The sequence below is a fragment of the Salmo salar genome, chromosome ssa11, assembly GCF_905237065.1.
Source record: "Salmo salar chromosome ssa11, Ssal_v3.1, whole genome shotgun sequence".
In the NCBI taxonomy this organism is placed as follows: domain Eukaryota; kingdom Metazoa; phylum Chordata; class Actinopteri; order Salmoniformes; family Salmonidae; genus Salmo; species Salmo salar.
This window is the reverse complement of record NC_059452.1, coordinates 13,715,193-13,736,352: the sequence shown is the minus strand read 5'-3', so window position 1 is coordinate 13,736,352 and position 21,160 is coordinate 13,715,193. Positions and strand designations below refer to the sequence as shown.

The window sequence follows — 21,160 nt, the reverse complement described above, 5'->3', positions numbered from 1 at the left end:
TATTGGCCTAATTCTGCCCTGCATGCATTGTTTGTAGTTTTCCTCTGGACTCTCTCTCTCTCGCTCGCTCTCTCTCTCCCTCTTTTCTCTTTCTCTCTTTCTCTCTCTGTTTCTGTCTCTCTCCCTCTCTCTCTCTGTCTCTCTCCCCCTGTCTCTCTCTCTCTCTCCCATTCTTGTTCTCTTTCTCTCTCTCTCTTTCTCTCTCTGTTTCTGTCTCTCTCCCTCTCTCTCTCTGTCTCTCTCCCCCCCTCTCTCTCTCATTCTTGTTCTCTTTCTCTCTCTCCCTCCCTCCCTCTCTCTCTCTCCTTCTCTTCTCTCTCTCCATCTCCCCTCTCTATTTTTATATCTTCTCTTGACTCACAATTTTGTCTTCATATCTCTGTTTCTCCCGACTATGGGAGCTCATAATATGCTTTCATGGGCCCATAAAAATGTTCTCACCAACCCCCCCCCCCCCTCCCTTCAACTGTGTGATTGAGGTTAATCATAACATTAGTGTCATCCGTTATGTATACTGCTGTTTTTACAACATTTTCTCTCATCCCCCTAACCTTCTCCATCATCCACATATCTTTACTACAATGCCAGAATGTGGGGAGTGGATTCATCACAGGAACATAAATGTCAGCCGTTCTCCGTGTGCAGCCAGTGTGAATTGCATCAATTCTGCAGACATCCTCCGATATTAACCCACAACAGAAGTGCAATGCTACAGTGCGGTGTTTGATTTTATTCAGTCCACATTAGCATGTGTTTCTCTTGGCTGAATGTACGCTCAGCGCGCGGAGGCTTTCAGAAGGAGCTTGAGATGCGCCCCCACACTCCATGGACTCCTTGTTTTAGGAGGAATACCTACCTCCCAGTGGCGTGTTTAGATTGCTGATTGCAGCTTTTGGTTTTTCTCTCCGCTCTCCTCTCCAAATCGTCACTGATTAATTATCTGCACGCCATCAGACTGGCGTGAGGAGAGCACGGAGATGTGCTGCTCGCTCTCCGGAGTGGCAGGTTAGAGATTTCATTAGCGCAGCTCACAGTGTGACTCATGTGGTTGAAGCCTCACAGCGGTAGACCACTTCCTATTTCATTCCCTCTGTCTTTTTTCTTGTCCTCTGTCCTGATGGAGCAGATGCCTCCTGGGGTTTCTTGGGAGAGAGGTGTCTCTGATCTGTAAGGGTACCCACTGGGCACACACTGGTGGAATCAAAATTGTTTCCGCTTCATTTCAATTCAGTGACATTGAACTAATGTGGAATAGACATTGAATTGACTGTCTGTGGCCAGTCGGTAGGCTAGCATTCATTTTCACTTCTAGCCCTGGTGAAGACCAGCCAGACAATAGGGATGATAAATGCCATTTTAACATTGTTAACACCAGTAAAACAAATGGGAGGAGACACCTTGAACCTCCTGTCAATTAATACTTCTTGTCTGGTAGCCTGAATATAGACTCAGGAGCATATTGTGCCTGTCAGGTGTCCTCCCCTCCATCCAGAGCGATTTACAGTAGTGAATGCATACATTTCATTTCATGCATTTTTTTTTTGTACTAGCCCCCCTTGGGAATCGACCCCACAACCCTGGCGTTGCAAACACCACGCTCTACCAACTGAGCCATGGGGGAGCCATAATCTATGCCTTGATGCCTTAGATTATGAGAGATGCACTGGATCCCACGTGTGTCCAAGCTCAGAAATGTTTCTGATTGTCTGATAGCCGTTTTCTCTCTCTGCCAATACACTGTGTGTGAATGGGTAGGTAGCACGGATCAGTGTACTGTCTGATGAGACAGCTACTTCATTCAGCCAGCTGGGGGTTATGTAGAACACTTTTGAAAGTAATAAAGAGGCCGCTGATCTGGAAGGATGTAGAGATAATATACTGTACACAGAGATAATATACTGTACACGGGGATAAGACAGAGGTCGCATAAGCATTCACAGACTTGTTAAAATACCTCAACCTTATTCCCACCCAGTTATAAACCCTGGCTTCATCTTCACACTTTCATTTCACCTGAACCCTGGCCATAGGGGTTATTGGATGTAGATGTTGACTCCATCTAAATGTATTCTTACTACTGCAGATTGGGGCTAGAGTAGCACTCGCTGGGTGCAGTAGAGGGAATTGGCATCATCCCGAACCCCAGTCGCCACCTGAGAGAGAGAGAGAGAGAGCAGGAAACGGAGCACATTCCCATTCAGCTTTAATTGGGGGGGAACATGAGGTGCCTCGGCAACACTCGCTTAGTCTGGTAAAAGATCCATCCCACCGATGTCTAAAGATAATTAATAGTTCATTAGGAAACCTTGAAGTAAGCAATCTCTCACCAGGAAAACAACCTTGGAGCCATCTTAGTGGAGCTCACTGCTTTTTCTCATGCATCTGAGCCAGCCGATGGGATGGTGTATCAGGAGGTAAGCAGTTCACAGTTGTAGCCTTTTAGCTTGGGGGGGGGGAAGTAGAGGTCCAGGTATACATGAGAAACTCTTCCCCCATCTCCTCTCTTTCTGCTCGTCTCATACCACTGTTTACGTCGACATCAGCGGTGGAATAAAATTGAATGTTTGCAAATTATGCTCAGTGGGAGCCTCGCAGGACGTTTTTTTAAATCGAAATGAAGGCTGCTTCTTACTATATCAATGGCCCGTAGACTAACACACGCCTCGCTTTGGATCTGCGTGCCTGGCTGCAAATAAACTGTTCGTCTTAAATGAATATTGCTCTCTGAAAGTCAAGTGGTTATCGTTCGTGCCAGGCTGAAATGGAATTCGTTTTCTTTTCAAGATTTAAGGAAAGAGAAAAGCATGTTGCATAAAAAATAAATAAAAAAAAATTCAGGCTTGCTGGATTGGGGCTGAGATCAATGGAGCTTGTTGTTGTTGTTGTTGTGAAACAGAGTGGAGAGAGATAGAGAACGAGAACGAGGGAGATAAGTACAAAGATAAGGATAGGCCAAAGAGGTAGAGGTAGAGAGAGATGGAGAGAGAGATGGTGAGAGAGAGAGGTAGAGATAGATAGAGGTAGAGAGACAGAGAGAGATGGAGAGAGAGAGAGAGAGGTAGAGATAGAGAGAGCGGAAGAGGGAGAGAGAGGTAGAGATAGAGGTAGAGAGACAGAGAGAGATGGAGAGAGAGAGGTAGAGGTAGAGAGAGAGAGATGTAGAGAGAGGTTGGTAGTGATGTGGTGAGAGAGAGGTAGAGACACAGAGACAGAGATGTAGAGAGAGATGTAGGTAGTGGTGTGGGGAGAGAGAGGTAGAGAGATGTAGAGAGAGGTAGAGAGAGAGAGAGAGAGAGAGAGAGGGATGTAGAGAGAGACAGAGACCGAGATAGATGTGTAGATGCTAGAGAAAGGAAGTTCTTTGAAAATGTGAGAAGCCCAGAAAGTGAGTGTATGTCATAGAGCCCAGATGACCCACCCTCTAGAGGAAAAGTTAAAAAGAGAGTTGCTGAATAAATGGAGGCATATTGAATTCCCCAGGCCCTGATGTTTTCAATTACGGAGGCGGTATGTTTAATTCAGTTAGTGTGTGGCAGGGTCTTATCAGATCCAGCTCTCAGTGATTATACTGTTTCCTCATGGTCCCAGAGTCACAGAATCATCATCCTCCTGCCATTTTCCTTTCCCTAATATCTCCGTCCTTAGTCTGCTTTCACATTGATGTCCTCTGCCTGTGTATCAGAAGGGCTATGTTGGTTTATTGAGTGGATTGTCCAACTGCTATTGGCTTTGTTTACTGCATGTATACTGCATCTTAACTCTCTGGGTCGTGAATAGTTGTTTTTTGGGGGGGGGGGACTTAAGAGGGGTCTCTGGAATCTTCAATGATAAAAAAAAGTATTAACTCTTGCGATTCTATACCAGCAGTAGTCTGACGTCAATAACCCCTATACCCTCTCCTCTCCCGCTCTCCTTCAGAACTACCAGGACCTACTGTCTGTCTCCTATAACTGTCTCCTCTCCTCCAGATCTACCAGGACCTACTGTCTGTCTTCTATAACTGTCTCCTCTCCTCCAGATCTACCAGGACCTACTGTCTGTCTTCTATAACTGTCTCCTCTCCTCCAGATCTACCAGGACCTACTATCTGTCTCCTATAACCTTTTCCTCTCCTCCAGATCTACCAGGACCTACTGTCTGTCTTCTATAACTGTCTCCTCTCCTCCAGATCTACCAGGACCTACTGTCTGTCTTCTATAACTGTCTCCTCTCCTCCAGATCTACCAGGACCTACTATCTGTCTCCTATAACCTTTTCCTCTCCTCCAGATCTACCAGGACCTACTGTCTGTCTTCTATAACCTTTTCCTCTCCTCCAGATCTACCAGGGCCTACTGTCTGTCTTCTATAACTGTCTCATCTCCTCCAGATCTACCAGGACCTACTGTCTGTCTTCTATAACTGTCTCCTCTCCTCCAGATCTACCAGGACCTACTGTCTGTCTTCTATAACTGTCTCCTCTCCTTCAGATCTACCAGGACCTACTGTCTGTCTTCTATAACTGTCTCCTCTCCTCCAAATCTACCAGGACCTACTGTCTGTCTTCTATAACTGTCTCCTCTCCTCCAGATCTACCAGGGCCTACTGTCTGTCTCCTATAACCTTTTCATCTCCTCCAGATCTACCAGGACCTACTATCTGTCTCCTATAACTGTCTCCTCTCCTCCAGATCTACCAGGACCTACTGTCTGTCTTCTATAACCTTTTCCTCTCCTCCAGATCTACCAGGACCTACTATCTGTCTCCTATAACCTTTTCCTCTCCTCCAGATCTACCAGGACCTACTGTCTGTCTCCTATAACCTTTTCCTCTCCTCCAGATCTACCAGGACCTACTATCTGTCTCCTATAACCTTTTCCTCTCCTCCAGATCTACCAGGACCTACTATCTGTCTCCTATAACCTTTTCCTCTCCTCCAGATCTACCAGGACCTACTATCTGTCTCCTATAACCTTTTCCTCTCCTCCAGATCTACCAGGACCTACTATCTGTCTCCTATAACCTTTTCCTCTCCTCCAGATCTACCAGGACCTACTGTCTGTCTCCTATAACCTTTTCCTCTCCTCCAGATCTACCAGGACCTACTGTCTGTCTCCTATAACCTTTTCCTCTCCTCCAGATCTACCAGGACCTACTGTCTGTCTCCTATAACCTTTTCCTCTCCTCCAGATCTACCAGGACCTACTGTCTGTCTCCTATAACCTTTTCCTCTCCTCCAGATCTACCAGGACCTACTGTCTGTCTCCTATAACCTTTTCCTCTCCTCCAGATCTACCAGGACCTACTGTCTGTCTTCTATAACTGTCTCCTCTCCTCCAGATCTACCAGGACCTACTGTCTGTCTTCTATAACTGTCTCCTCTCCTCCAGATCTACCAGGACCTACTGTCTGTCTTCTATAACTGTCTCCTCTCCTCCAGATCTACCAGGACCTACTGTCTGTCTTCTATAACTGTCTCCTCTCCTCCAGATCTACCAGGACCTACTGTCTGTCTTCTATAACTGTCTCCTCTCCTCCAGATCTACCAGGACCTACTGTCTGTCTTCTATAACTGTCTCCTCTCCTCCAGATCTACCAGGACCTACTGTCTGTCTTCTATAACTGTCTCCTCTCCTCCAGATCTACCAGGGCCTACTGGCTGTCTTCTATAACTGTCTCCTCTCCTCCAGATCTACCAGGGCCTACTGGCTGTCTTCTATAACCTGGGAGATGGAGACTACAACCTCACACTGCCCTCCTATCGCCTTGACAATGGCGAGTGGCACGAGGTCTACCTGGATCGCCTCGACAACGAGCTGACCCTGCGTGTGGACGGGGGCGGGGGCAGACGGGAGACCAGTGCGGCTCCAAGCCGGAGCCTAGAGATCATCACCGACCCTGCAGTGGTGATGCTGGGAAACGCCTTCCCCTCAGGCTCCAACAAGAGCTTCCAGGGTGAGAAGACTGCAGGGAATGGGGCATGATGGGAAAGGCTGGACGTGCGAGGCAGACAGTTAGTGACAGTTGGAGAACATAGCTTTCTAATAAAGTGCAGCCAGAATTATGGGCTTTATCAATTCATAATCCTCTTTTTAGTGACATTACAAAGTATTGTATTGCCGATTATAAATGATTCATATGACTGGGGAATGAATAATTCACACAGATGCATCTTTAGAGTTAGGGGTTGATGGCTGCCCTAGGGGAGGTTAGTATGAGATAGATAAAGTGTGAGGCGGCTATGAGAGTATGCAGTGCAGTGCTCTGCAGTGCTGTGGAAATGGCATGTGACATGCAGGGAGAGAGACAGTAGAATGTGCAAATACAAGGGTGGTCAGGCAGCTTTGCCTCAGGCAGAAACAGACAGTGTGCGTGTTTATTAAATGGACTTTAAAAGCCCTGAAAGACTAGTCCCTGAAAGACTAGTGTTGTAAGCGTGTCAGAGCATGGCAAAGAAAGCAAGTGGTGTGTGTTTGTGTGGCAGAGCGTGTCCTTGTGTGTGTGTGTGTGTGTGTGTGTGTGTGTGTGTGTGTGTGTGTGTGTGTGTGTGTGTGTGTGTGTGCTTGATTATCATACTGTCCTCTCCTCTCTCTCAAGGTTGCATGCGGGACCTGAGGCTGAACGGTCGATACGTGCCTCTGGATGGCCAGTCCAGAGACGGGGTCTCCGTGGTCAGTTCCCAGGGGCTCTCCGTGGGCTGCTCCTCTGACTCCTGCAAGAGGAACCAGTGTAGCCCCCCCTTCACCTGCGTTGACCTCTGGAGAGTCCATGAGTGCAGGTACGCACAATCGGACACAATTATCAAATCTCTCTCTATGTCATACAAACACACTGAGGCCCTCTCTGTCTCCTTCAAGGACTACAGCGTCAGATGCCAGTGCCTCATCCTCTCGCAGCCTTCAATCTTAGACAAACTTCCCGTCATCCCCCATCAGTCAAACCAGGCCCTTTGATACACCTCAGTCCTGCAGGGCTGGCTGTAGACATGCCTTAGTCAAATGTTGCCAGGCAGTGTGTGGGCAGCTATTCAACCCAGGCCCCCTGGTCTAGCTCTTCTCTCTGATCCTGGTAATGGTGGTGATTTAAGAGGCTGTAGAAAGTCACAGGGACATAATGTTTTTCAACAGCCTGCAGGCTGCTCATCCTCACTGCTGCTCATCAGCCTGGTTTAATGCTCTGTGTGAGTCCTACTGGTTTCACATCATACGTGTGTATGCCGATGTGTGTCTCTGTGTCTGTGCGTGTCTGAATCGCAGAGCTACCACACCGTAACCTTTGGGTGGAAAATGGAAAATAGTCTAAATCATGAGTAGCTATTTCATTGAGATGCATTTATTTGGATCAATACACTGTGTTATCCGCTATCCTCTGAATACGGTGGAGGACCAAAATAGAATCAGGAAATCAGAGATCTAACCCCTGTTTTATCCCTCTCTTTTAACCAAATGTTCTAATGTCTCCTCTTGCTCCTCCCTGCATCTTTTTTTTAGGTGTCCCCCTGGCCACATGGTGAAGCTGAACGGTACGGGGAGGTTCTGCGTCTACACCCTGTGTGCCAGGCGGCCGTGCCACCGGGGCACCTGCGTGGCACAGTCGCCCTCCAAGTTCACGTGCCACTGCCCCGAGGGCTACCGGGGGCGCCACTGCGAAGTGGCGCTGGCCATCTACCGAGACGACGTGGGCCTGAGCTTCAGCTCCCTGTTCGCCATTTGCATCTGCTTCATGGCTCTGATAGGTAGCTATACCAACTACTGCCTGCTCTGTCTCTGATAGGTAGCTATACCAACTACTGCCTGCTCTGTCTCTGATAGGTAGTTATACCAACTACTGCCTGCTCTGTCTCTGATAGGTAGCTATACCAACTACTGCCTGCTCTGTCTCTGATAGGTAGCTATACCAACTACTGCCTGCTCTGTCTCTGATAGGTAGTTATACCAACTACTGCCTGCTCTGTCTCTGATAGGTAGTTATACCAACTACTGCCTGCTCTGTCTCTGATAGGTAGCTATACCAACTACTGCCTGCTCTGTCTCTGATAGGTAGCTATACCAACTACTGCCTGCTCTGTCTCTGATAGGTAGTTATACCAACTACTGCCTGCTCTGTCTCTGATAGGTAGTTATACCAACTACTGCCTGCTCTGTCTCTGATAGGTAGTTATACCAACTACTGCCTGCTCTGTCTCTGATAGGTAGCTATACCAACTACTGCCTGCTCTGTCTCTGATAGGTAGTTATACCAACTACTGCCTGCTCTGTCTCTGATAGGTAGTTATACCAACTACTGCCTGCTCTGGCTGTGGTGATCGACCACCTGCCACCTGTCTGTCTGTCTGTCTGTCTGTCTGTCTGTCTGTCTGTCTGTCTGTCTGTCTGTCTGTCTGTCTGTCTGTCTGTCTGTCTGTCTGTCTGTCTGTCTGTCTGTCTGCCAGCCACCCGTCCATCTGTCTCTCTCTCTGTCTGTCTGCCTGTCTGTGTCATCTCCATGGTAACACTGGACATCAAATCCTCCCTCTTGACTCTTCTCCTCTTCCCATTCAACCTCTTGTCATGTCCGTCTCCCCTATCGTTCTGTCAGCTGAGGTAGAGCACTGTACTGTAAGTCCATTGACAGGTTTAGTAGAAATGCCTGAGTCAAACAGTGACAGTGTTTGGGGAGCGTATGGACCATCCTATGGTAGCAAGGTCCAGCTTATACTCTAGTTATAACAGGCAGTGATAATGAGTCCCTTTGACCTTTGACCAGTACTCAGTAGTCCACATTGATACGTGCCTTTTGGTCAATCTAGTGTCAGCCAAGGACTATGCCAGTTCTGGACTTACTAGATTTACACATCTAGTTTTTCTGGATCTATGTCAAGTAATGCAAGGTGAGGAAATGGCACAGCAGCCATTTTGGGAGGGGGCGTGGATGACCACACACCATAGCAGACATGCGCTGAACGTGTCTGGCTGTCCTGTCCTCTATCCTCATCGGGCGTTCAACTTCTAGCCGTCGCTCAAGGCAGACCAAAAACTATTGCTAAACTCAAATGATAATTTCCCCTCTCGTACCTTTGCTTAATTTTAAAGGCAACATGACCTTGATCATCCACAGCCACTGTTGCTTTTTACGTGTTAATTACTTGATTTGTAGGCGCACAATGTGCTGTTTACCGAAGCCCAAAGAAATTGAGATCAATGCACTACGGCTTTGGATAGAATTTCAATCAGCCAAGCATTCCACTCACAGCAACTTAAGTATCGAGAGAGAGGTTTTCTTCCCAGTTGCATTCAATCCAGTTTGTTTGGAGTGAATCCAAGCAGTTGAATAACTGGGAGAGTAAAGGGCTCTGGCTCTCTTGACATTAAGCCGAACAAAAAGCATCTCGTTTTGAAGCTTCCTTTTTTTAACGGTTAATAGGTTTATGGTATGATGCGAACGCAATACGCCTCCACCTCCTCACCCACTCCAATTCCTCCTCTCACCCACCTCCCTCCTCCGCTGGATGCAGAAGGAACATCCCCACTCTCACACGTTCTCAGCTAGCTACAGCTGTAAGGAAATAGCAGGAGGCCTGCTCTCCTCGTCCAAAAAAATAGATCTCAGTAAAGCTTGCCAGAACTGTATTGGAGAGGGACAAATTGCATCCGTGAAAATTACCCAGTGTTCAGTTTTGCTGCCGTAGACTAAAAGCAAAGTGATTTTTGTTGGGAATAAGCTGTGCCTTTTGACTGCGGTAGGTGTTCCTTTGTAGGAGGGTGGTGCTACAGGCTCAGTTAAAGGGTCCTTGCTTGTTAGATCAATGATCAATCTATAAATAAAGATGAGTGTGTAGCCCTAAATGATCTGTTTAGGCCCATAGACCCACAGAGATAATATCAGCTGTAGTGCACCGGGTTGTGTGCTACCAAGGTGCCTTATCTTGAGGGGCAGAGAGGACATCTCTCCAGATACCTCCTGATATTTGTGCTATTCCCCTAATGCGAATAGGCATTAATGCCTCGTTTTTTGCAGACTTGCAGCCTCTCCTCTGGCTATGTTTGTTTGTATGTCTCAGTATGTCCCTTAGCCATCCAGCGGGCTCTAACCTATGACTACAGGAGCTTATGCTCTGGCTTTACACCACTGTGCCAGAGGGCTCGTTATGGGCGCGTATCAACGATTACAGTAGAACGACGTCATCTACTGCATGAGTATGGTCTGTTAGTCTGCAGATGTTTCAAGGTTGTCCAGTGACCTCAATGACAAGAGACCAATGCAAAAGGCACAGAGTCCACAATGTACAGAAGTAGGAATTTACGGAAAGAACGAGCTACATGGTGGAATGTACAGAATAAATCCCTGTTTAATAGTAGTGGTACCTGATTGGGTACCAGGCTGTGGTTGCCAGCCTATCCTCTCCGTCCGTGAGAAGAATCTAGCTACCCATGGAGCTGGATTGCTTGGGCCATGTGATGCCAGGCTGTGTTTGGGGGATGGTTGTCCGTGAAAACTCTCAGGGTTACCGATGTGGAAGTGAATTGACGAGCAGTGTCTTACAGCCTCCTCTCCTCGCGGCCAGGGCTCCTTATAAAAACACAGTGAGTCAGAACTCTGAATGAACCTACCGCTGGGTCTGACAGAGAGGGAGATACGGAGAAGCCTCACACACATCATCCTATTCATGGTTATTAAACCAAATTGCAGCTCAAATCACGACACTAGAAAGGCAATGGGCAGGGCAATCCACACAATACAACGCACACGGGTCTTATCTGAAGTAGAGATTGATGCACTTCTCGATACATTTTATTAAATGAAATCATATAGCAAGTCACATCACCAACTGCTACCTGAATCCCTTTTCTAAACATTTTTTGTGAGAGTGTATTTTACTCAGCGGACGAATGTCAGAGTAGAGGGATGCTATTCCATGTACTTTTGAATTGACTTGTGAATTACAAGCATCCTTTTATCACTATGTAAAGCCCTGTGCCATAAGATATTTGAATCATATTTAAACACTATTCTCAAAACCCCTTTGTCTTCATAATTTGAATTCCATACTCCTGTCCTCTTCTTTCTCTCTCATTTCCATTGTTCTGATTCAACCTTTGTTCTTAAGGTTTCTTTGTCTTTAATCAGTAATATTTATGTTGTGTCTTCTTCCTACTTTGTTACTGAACTGCTGGCTGATTGAGGTTTGCATATCCTACATCGTTAGTCCAATAATTCACAGTAAACCTGTTATTGACTAAATGTAAAATGTATTGATCTCTAGCAAGATACAATCTCCATTATCCATCATTAAGCTATATGGCTACAGAGAGAATGTTTAGATTGCTAACTACACTGGTACTGAGTGTTGGCTACCAGCTGTGTGTGTAACAACAGGTTCTAAGAGACTGTAAATTTGGCAGGTGAGGCTACACACTGAACATTCATGGTGAAAGGAATGGAACAGCTTGGTTCTCCACTGTTTCAAGGTGTTGACTGATAATTCTGGATCACTGACGTCCGCCAAATACACACGCACACGCACGCACACACACGCATGCACGCATACACACACACATGCACGCACACACACACACACACACACACACACACACACACACACACACACACACACACACACTGGGAAGTCAGAATGTTCAGTCTGACGTGTGTGTGTGTGTGTGTGTGTGTGTGTGTGTGTGTGTGTGTGTGTGTGTGTGTGTGTGTGTGTGTGTGTGTGTGTGTGTGTGTGTGTGTGTGTGTGTGTGTGTGTGTGTGTGTGTGTGTGTGGGCGGGCGGGCGGGCGTGTAGGCTCGGCCTAATCCCTTCTGTCCTGCACACAGTTCCAGATTAGTTTAGCTTTTCATCCTAAAGTCTGAGTCTGTTGTGAGGTGGGGTTGAAAAAGTAGTCTCAGTCAGAGAGAGGAATACAACTCTATAAGATATCCCTCTTTTATGTCTCCTCTTTGTCGTCCTGCCTGTATCCGGATTAGTTTCCACGGTGACAGGCACAAATGCCACAGCTGTTAGACGGCAATGTTGGCTGGAGCCTTTTGAAGGTGTCTCTGGACCTGTTGCTATTCACAGTGTGCCGTCTTACAGTGACTATCCAGAACCTTGAAGGGTATTTGGCTGTCCCCACAGGAGAACCCTTTGAAGAACCCATTTGGGTTCCATGTAGAACCCGTTCCACCAAGTGTTCTACATGGAGCTCAAAAGGGTTGTACTTGGAACCAAAAAGGGTTCTATCTGGAACCCAAAAGGGTTATCCTTTGGGGGGGAAAAGAAACGTTTGAAAACCTTTATTAAGAGTCTTCAAGGTGGGTTTGGAGTCTCAGCTGGCTCTTTGCTAGGGATGGAATGAGGGTTATATGGCAAACCATTTAGCCAGTGAGTGATAACCTGGAGCCAATAGAGGTATGAGATGAGCAAAAAGTGGAGCAGAGAAAGAGTCAATGAGAGAGGACAGAAATACAGTGAGAGAGAATGACAGAGAGAGAGTCAATGAGAGAGGACAGAAATACAGTGAAAGAGAATGACAGAGAGAGAGAGAGAGTCAATGAGAGAGGACAGAAATACAATGAGAGAGAATGACAGAGAAAGGAGGGACGGCAGGGAGGGAGAGGTACACAAGACACCGAAAGACAGCGAAAGGGATTAGGGGTACAAGGGAGAGAGTGAGAGAAAGGAAGAGAGAAATGGAAAGACAGACACTTAGTAATAGAATGAGGAATGGACGGCGCGAGAGCAGGCTTTGCTAGGCTCGCTGCAGCAAACAGCATTATAGTTTGATGGCCTTGAGCCTGCTCATTATTGGCTAGGATTGATTTATTTTGAGATTCTCATCGCGCCATGCTCTCGCTACGGGGATGCTCTCACTATGGTGTAACAGAGGAGAAAGGAAAACAGGCTTTTCTTCCTTTATCCACGTTCATATGGGTCTGAGCTAAGAAAAGTCTACAGTATATACTGTCCTCATGCATTACTGTATACAGAATCTAGCTATCATTACACAATAGGCATTAGTGCTGAAATCAGAAATGTAACTGTTTCAGTATTTTGCCATCCGGTATGCAAAACACTATGCCTTGCTCCTGGTGGAATTATACACTTGTCTTATAATTAGGTATTTCCTGAATAGTAAATTGCAACTTTTTTTCCCACTCAAAAAGTCCCCAAGTGGTGCAGAAAAACAAACATTCCTCAGTGAGATTACTTTTTTAATTTTTTATTTATGAATGCATCACAGGACTCAGCATGATGCACATGCCAGTTACAGTGTCTGTATGATTTTTTTTAATGAGTGTGGTACAGACAGAATAAATCATATTTAGTGATATTCCATAACCTGGTATTAGATGGTGGTGCGTGTTAGACATTGGGATGCATGTTGTCTATCTTAGGGTTACGGAGAAGCTTGTGTGAGGTCGTTAGTTGGGTGATGCAATCGATAGTGCAGACTTTGGTAGGGTTCTGATACGAGAGGAGGAGAGAGGATGAGAAGAGAGGAGAGGAGGAGAGAGGGAAAAAGGCGTGGAGGCAGACTGCAGCTAGCCAGCCACTCAGACCTCCTCTGCTTGGTAATCAGAGCAACAGTTCCTCTCCTGGAGAGAACAGACACACATCTCTAAATCGGAGAAGGCCTTTGAAGACACACAACCCAAATAGGGAAGTCTCTATGAGAGCTGACCTGAACTAACTTCAGAGAAACCTTTCTCTTAGTCACACAACACTCTCAATCCAAGTGATGACAGACCCGCATACACAAACACAGTGTTTCAGAGCTAGAGACAGTGGTCTTGAGATATCACACAACTTGATATACAGCCTATTCCCACACCTAAGAACAAGAAACGTGTCAATCTCTGAGACTTTTTTAAAACCTCACCCTCACGTAGATGAACATGTCTTCTTGTCTGAAGACAATTGCAACATTTCACAGGAGTAATAGAGTAACAGACAGACATGGGATTGCCTATTCCTGTGCAATAGACCCAGCGCCACAAAGCCCTCTAAAAAGCGACTTGATTTGCTTGTGACACGTGTGCGAGGAGGGTGAACATTGTGTTCGTAAATTGATATAGATTTTTTTTTTTGCAGCTTGTTTCTGGCTGGGTACACAAGTACCAAACTTCTGAAGAGGGAGAGTTCACTCAGAGATTGCCCTGATAATTGGGAGATTTCAATTCGATCTGTTTCAGCCTGTCGCCCTGGTCCCCTTGCTAAGTGACACCTTATCAAACTAATGATAGGTGAGCACACAACAATCAACAGATAGAACCAAAATAAATAAGGGCAATTGAGAGGGAGAGAGAGATAGCGAAAAGGAATTTGAAGAAATCTGAGGAATGATCAAAGCAGAGAGGTTGAGTCAAATAAGGTGTGACGGAAGGGGGAGGGAGGGGTACAGTATAGAGAGATTTATGGAGAAGAACTGTATGGGTAGATAATATACTCTAAAGGTCACAGCAGTCTATAGGGGAGGATTGATTTTGAGAACACCACTTGCAACTCTGCAGAGAGAGCCCTTATTGAGTAGCTGTCCCAGCAGTCAGCCAGCACTCCACCTGTCAGACCTCTCAGCACAGCCATCATGCTGATAATGCAATGTCAAATCAACGCAGTGGAAACGGTTCACGCAGTCACTTCTAATCAAACTGAACCAGGAACTCACTCACTCTCTCTCTCTCACTTTCTCCCTCTCTCTCTCTCTCTCTCTCTCCCTCTCTCTCTCTCTCTCCGTGCGTCTGTCTCTTCGTCCTGTGCTCTCCGGCACCCCCTAGTGCTGCTGCTGGGCATCTTCCTGTACACCCGCTGGCGCAGCTACAAGGGCCTAAAGGAGGGCGTTTACCACGTGTCAGCTCACCATGACGGCTGGGAGGACATCAGAGAGAACGTGCTCAACTACGATGAGGAAGGAGGAGGAGAGGAGGACCAGGTAAGAGCTAACACATCTATGTCTCCTACACACTTACACACAATGTGATACAGTGCCTTGTTGTCCCTTGTCACAAACTGTTTCAATGAAGGCAGTTCCAGACTGAATCGGTGAAGTGAAACAATTCCGGTTGGATTTAAGGCTAGGCATTATGGGTACCACACTAGCTTAAGCACACTCCTCTTCCCCGCCATGGCATTGTAACACCTTCTCACTCTGGTTCACCTCCTACTCCAACTAAAAAGAAACTAGTGGAGTGTTTGTATATTCATTAACTCCTTACACACGATGACACATAACGTGATTATCAGATGCTTAGTGATGCTGAAATCCTTTAAGAGGTCCTCTGTTGGATCTTTAGATGTGAGAGCTGCAGCAGCACACAGGCTTTGTACACTTTTCTCCACACTGCCCTTTCCCACCTGGACAAAAGGAACACCTATGTGAGAATGCTGTTCATTGCCTCCAGCTCAGCGTTCAACACCATATTGCCCACAAAGCTCATCACTAAGCTAAGGACCCTGGGACTAAACACCTCCCTCTGCAACTGGATCCTGGACTTCCTGACGGGCCGCCCACAGGTGGTAAGGGTAGGCAACAACACATCTGCCACGCAGATCCTCAACACTGGGGCCCCTCAGGGGTGCGTGCTTAGTCCCCTCCTGTACTCCCTTTTCACCCATGACTGCGTGGCCAAGCATAACTCCAACCACATCATTAAGTTTGCTGACGACACAACAGTGGTAGGCTTGATCCCCAAAAATGATGAGACAGCCTACAGGGAGGAGGTCAGAGACCTGGCAGTGTGGTGCCAGGACAACAACCTCTCCCTCAATGTGAGCAAGACAAAGGAGCTGATCGTGGACGACAGAAAAAGGCGGGCCGAACACACCACCATTAACATCGACGGGGCTGAAGTGGAGCGGGTCGAGAGTTTCATGTTCCTTGGTGTCCACATCACCAACAAACTATCATGGTCCAAACACACCAAGACAGTCGTAAAGAGGGCACAACAACACCTTTTCCTCCTCAGGAGACTGAAAAGATTTGTCATGGGTCCACAGATCTTCAAAACGTTCTACAGCTGCACCATCGAGAGCATCCTGAGCGGTTGCATCACCGCTTGGTATGGCAACTGCTCGGCATCTGACCGTAAGGCGCTTCAGAGGGTAGGGCATGCAGCCCAGTACATCACTGGAGCCAAGCTTTCTGACATTCAGGACCTATATAGCGTGAAGTCTAGGACCAAAAAGCTCCTTAATGGCTTCTACCCCCAAGCCATAAGACTGCTGAACAATTCATCAAATGGCCACCGTACTATTTACATTGAACCCCCCCGTTTTTACACTGCTGGTACTCACTGTTTATCTATGCATAGTCACTTTAGAAATGACCTCGACTAACCTGTACCCATGAACATTGACTTGGTACCGGTACCCCCTGTATATGGCCTTGTTATTGTTATGTCATTTTCTTGGGTTACTTTTTGATTTTATAAAAATGTTTTACTTTAGTTAATTCAATAAATATTTTCTTAACTCTATTTCTTGAACTGCATTGTTGGTTAAGAGCTTGTGAGTAAGCATTTCACGGTAAGGTCTACACCTGTTATATTCGGAGCATGTGACAAATAACATTTTATTTGAGGTAATCAATTACAGAGCACACCCACCCGTGTGTCATTTACTCCTCCACTCTACCATTCCTCCATCCTCTTTTCCTCCAGGGCCCGGGCTTCCATCTCTCCAGAGTGAAGCGCTGCCGTGGTAACGAGGGTGAATCAGTCTCGCCTGAATCATATGAATGTTGAAGTGATTATGTGTTATATAAAAATGGATGTTCTCTAGCCCTCGTCCAATATTTCACCGTGCTCTGTTGAAGTGAAATACTCCCCTCGCCCCCTTCACATTCCCTCAGATTACTTAGTGTATTCGGCTAATACGGTCTGTCACCTCTCCACTAGCAGAGAATGAATCTGGATTTTGTTCACTAAGGGAGAGAATGAAGACAGAGTGTAAATGTAGACAGGTAGAGCATATGCAGAGGAAGCTCTGCTCTTTTTTTCTCCTCACTCACCATCCCGTTCTATGATGTGATGTTTCACTTCTGTTTGAATCCCGGGAAGAGAAGCTGCTGCCTTGGCAACAGCTAATGTGGATCCTAATAAAATACGAAAATACTCTCCATTGCTCCATCTGTCCATTTATTCCTCCTTTCCATTCTCTATTTTGACATTCCATCCTCTCTCCCTCTGTGTGTGTGTGTGTGTGTGTGTGTAGAATGCATATGATATGGCCGAGCTACAGAAGTCTCTCCAGCCCAGTCCGGCCCAGTCTGTCCAGTACAGCCGCTCCAGGGCCATCCACCAACATCACCACCCCCACACCCAGCACCAACATCCCCAGCCCCAGGACACTCTTAGCAGGTTGAGCGCCAGCACCGCCCCTTCCTCCTTCACCACCACCCTGCGAAGGGACGTGCCCCCCACCAGGACCCCCGCCCAGGGCCAGAGCAGGCCCCTCCTGCTGGCCAGAAAGAGCCTGTCCTTCTCCAGCCAGGACCTGGCCCGCTACCTGTGTGAGATCATCCGGGACGCTGACCAGGCCCCAGAGTCGGCCCCCTTCGACTCCCTGCAGGTGTTCTCCACGGAGGGGGGAGGCTCGCTGGCCGGGTCCCTCAGCTCCTTCAGCTCAGCCGGGCTGGAGGAGGACACGGCTAGGGGCCAAGACTCCCTGAAGGATTGGGGCCCACGTTTCGAGAAACTCAAAGCCCTCTACGAGAAGACCGAGGCCAGCGACCTCTGAACGCTGAGGGAGACAGACCAAGCTACCGTGCTGCAGAGACCACCAAACAGCAGGAAACTACAGCGCTACAGTAAACTAATTGGAAGCATAGGAGGAGAGAGAGAAGTTCAGGAAGGAGAGAGACTGATGGAGAGCTTGTCCTCTCTGGGAGTGACTTATTCTCCACAGGGTTTTTTCTCTAAACGGGCCTAGAGCGAGGCTGAGGCTGGGACTGATGTTAACCTAACCAGGCCTATAGCTGAGACTCACTGTTCACCGGATAATGGGAGCTGCCAATCAATGACATGGACAGATTAATTATGGCACTTACCGAGCATGACACACAGACCTATTGTAGTGGCTTGCGGTTGACAATGATTCGGGTGAAAATGTTATTATATTTGTCAGTGAAATGAATTGCGAGGATTGCCTCACACCTCTTGGCCCTTGATATACCATATTCTGTTCTCTATGTCTGTGTTACATCAGTGTTTTAAAAACTGCTTAGACATTTGATACAGGAAGATCTTTTCTGTGGCCTTCCAGTGGGCTCTCTTTCCAAAATCTCTTTGCTGGGTGTGCAGTCAACAGTCAACAGTTGTGCTCGTGTGTTATACCTAAACTTCTCCTTCCTTGATTTGGTTTTCTATTCACTTCACTCTCCCCTCCATTCATTAATATTCACCGGAGGGAGAGAGCTCAGAAATCAAGCTGGAGAGAAGAATAGAAAGGACAGAGGAGCTGAGGAAAGGGCCTTTTCTGTTTCTCAGCTTTAACCTTCTTTCTCAGGAATACCAAACATTCTGAACACCACCATTGCGGCAGAGGGCCATGCTATGAATACAAATGACACATTCATCGGTCCAAGGTGAAAAAAGTTTAGAGAGGGTCGCGCCAAAGCCTCCTATAGAATTGACAGTGGACACCCTCTGACCTTCGCTGTTGTTGCCATGGCGTTGTGATCGTGGAGGCAGCTATAGTTGACTGTGTTCACTGATATATGTCTGGAAGGGAGTGTTTACCAGTTGTGTTAAAGAGGTGGTGGGGGCGTTCACAGTAAACAGTATGAGCCCAGCAGATTGAACGATCCAAGGGAAATGATCCAGCTACATGGGTATTCACACTAAGGATCTCACCCAGTGGGGTTCAGCTATTTATCTTCCCCAAAGCTGGAGGATGATGCCCCCACAAACAGTTCCCCCCTATCATATAAACCAGGACCAATCTGCCCAAACTAAAAACCCTTCAGAAGCCAGCGTTCACTGCATTTGTGTTGTTCACCTCTGCTTTGAGAGAGGAGTGCAGAGTGGAGGTGAAATTAGCCAAAGAATGCAGAAGGGAGGAAGAGTGGAAAGGAGGGAGAGTTTGTGCTGATTCAAAGCACCTCCGGGACTCTGAGTTAAATGTGCTTGTGTGAGGAGCTGTGAGGCTCCATGGGGAGTAGAGAAGGAGACAGGAAAGGGTTTGGGAAATGGTTTGTTGCACAGCAAATGGAATAAATAAGAAGTAATGTTACCTTCCTCTGCGATAGACTTAACACCAATGTTGTATTTCATGTATTTCGAGGTAGCATCAGCACACCCTTCTCATTATTTTGATTTAGTTTTTAAAAAAAAAATCAGTGCAGAGACGCTGCATGTTGAGCGTGACGGCACAACAGTAAAGGGTAGAAGTGTGTTAAAAACACATCAGCGCACTAATCCTAATGGGAGTTGATGGCGGCGCTGTCATGCTGTAAACCAAAGGATCATGGGAGTTTTAAAAGTCGATTGAGAAGTCGACATTCTGATTATGGATTTCAAACGTGCCAATTTTCTGAAGGCAGCCACAACGTGAGTTTAAAATAGGATGGGGAGGTGAGGGAACGGAACGCTGCCGCAATGCAATGCTTTTTTCATAGACATCAAAAGCTCCTCAAGGGATGGAGTTTTGATTCATCCTCCGAGCACGGTTGGCCAGGAACCTGGCTTATAGAGGAGATAGTAAAAATACTAATGATTAAAATGTGAAGATTGTGTTTGGGATTCACAGGATTTCTCTCTGGGTTGGAGAGAAAAGATTCTACTTTAATTTGTATCATAAATGGCTTCAACATTGTCTAATGGATACAAACATATTGTGGAATGTTATGTTTTTACCTCATTTGTATATAGGAAGATAGTCATTGCTTTTTTAATGTGTAAATGGAAGAACTATGGATCACGTACTGCTTCTTTAAGAAAAAGTGAACTTATCTTTTTTTTTTATCATTATCATGACCGGCTTTGAATATAGATATCTTGGTGTTTTGTATTTGCATCAGTCTTTTTTCTCAATAAAGATTCATTTATTTGAATCAGTGATTTTCCTGATTGTTTGCATACAGCATGATGTGAGTTGATGGCAGGGTTCCCCAAATGGTGGCCCGCAGGTCGAATTTGGCCCGCGTGTGGTTTTATTTTTGTGCTCCAAGTTTTCTGAGCAGAAATGTCATTGTTTTATATAAAAAAAATGTAAAAACACCAGGAAATCAGCTCCAAATTATTTAAATTGTGGAAATCTGTTCCCAAGTATCCCCACGCATAATAGAGTCTGTGATTGTATACAAATGTAAGCAAGGTTTGAAATATCTGTTTGGGCTTCTTGCGGTCAATTTGCAATTTACAAATTATTTGTCATTATGTTCCTGCCCCCTGACCATCCACTCAAGAAGAAAAAAAAACATCCCGCAGCTGAATGTAGTCGATGATGCCTGGTTTATGGTATACAGAACTAGGAAAGCAAGATACCTTGTTTTTGGACTTCGAATAAATGCAATGATGGAGATTCTGTCTTGCAATGAATTTGTTGGTGTGAACATCAAAAGAATGGACAAATGATGACAGCAGAATACCACATGTGAAAACATTTTTTTTCATGCAAAGCAACAGAGAAAACAAAAGTCATTTTCGAAGAGAAAATGGAACACTGATCAATGGCAAACTGCATTCACAAGGAAGATGAAACAACATAAAACATGATATCCCACACCAACTAGTGCAATTTCTCCACCGGCACGTCAAACAGGACCAACCCATTTACTGGGTGAACAGACAGACACAGAACAATAGGAAAGGAAATGCCACAAACACCAGATTAGCAGAGGGGTGTCTTTTAGATTAAACACAGTGTTAAGTAATGAAGACTGGGCCATAGAAAATTGTCATCATGACTTTGAATGATTTCCAGATGGTACAAAATCTGATGCGGTCGACAGAATATTGGAAACGTTCATGTAATCAGTCTGCATTCAATCCCCAAAATGATGCCTATTTGATATTTAAACCCCCTGTAAGATTTTGCCCTGTAAAGTCTCTCAAGTTGACATTTAGCTTAAATCATGCAAAATACAACTATGAAAATGACGTGTAAAATTTTTTATTTCCTTTTTCAGCACTACAAGCAACTGTTAGGTTCAATAACAGACATATTTTACATCAACACAGAGATGAAATAGACAACTTTGTAGGCACTTTCATACTCTA

The 21,160-nt window shown here is 46.1% G+C and overlaps 1 protein-coding gene across 3 annotated transcripts in view; it reads left to right on the top strand.

Moving 5' to 3' along the window:
* Positions 1-19,992, top strand: part of si:ch211-186j3.6 (neural-cadherin) — a 255,716-nt gene extending 235,724 nt beyond the window's left edge. The window contains exons 29-33 of one of the 3 annotated variants that reach the window (XM_014126570.2): positions 5,669-5,933; positions 6,576-6,756; positions 7,469-7,713; positions 14,720-14,874; positions 17,154-19,992. In XM_014126570.2, coding sequence (XP_013982045.2) covers positions 5,669-5,933; positions 6,576-6,756; positions 7,469-7,713; positions 14,720-14,874; positions 17,154-17,678 — 1,371 coding nt within the window. In that variant the 3' untranslated portion in view covers positions 17,679-19,992. The other 2 variants (XM_045689053.1, XM_045689054.1) reach the window with 2 other exon arrangements.
* Positions 19,993-21,160: the final 1,168 nt, after the last annotated feature.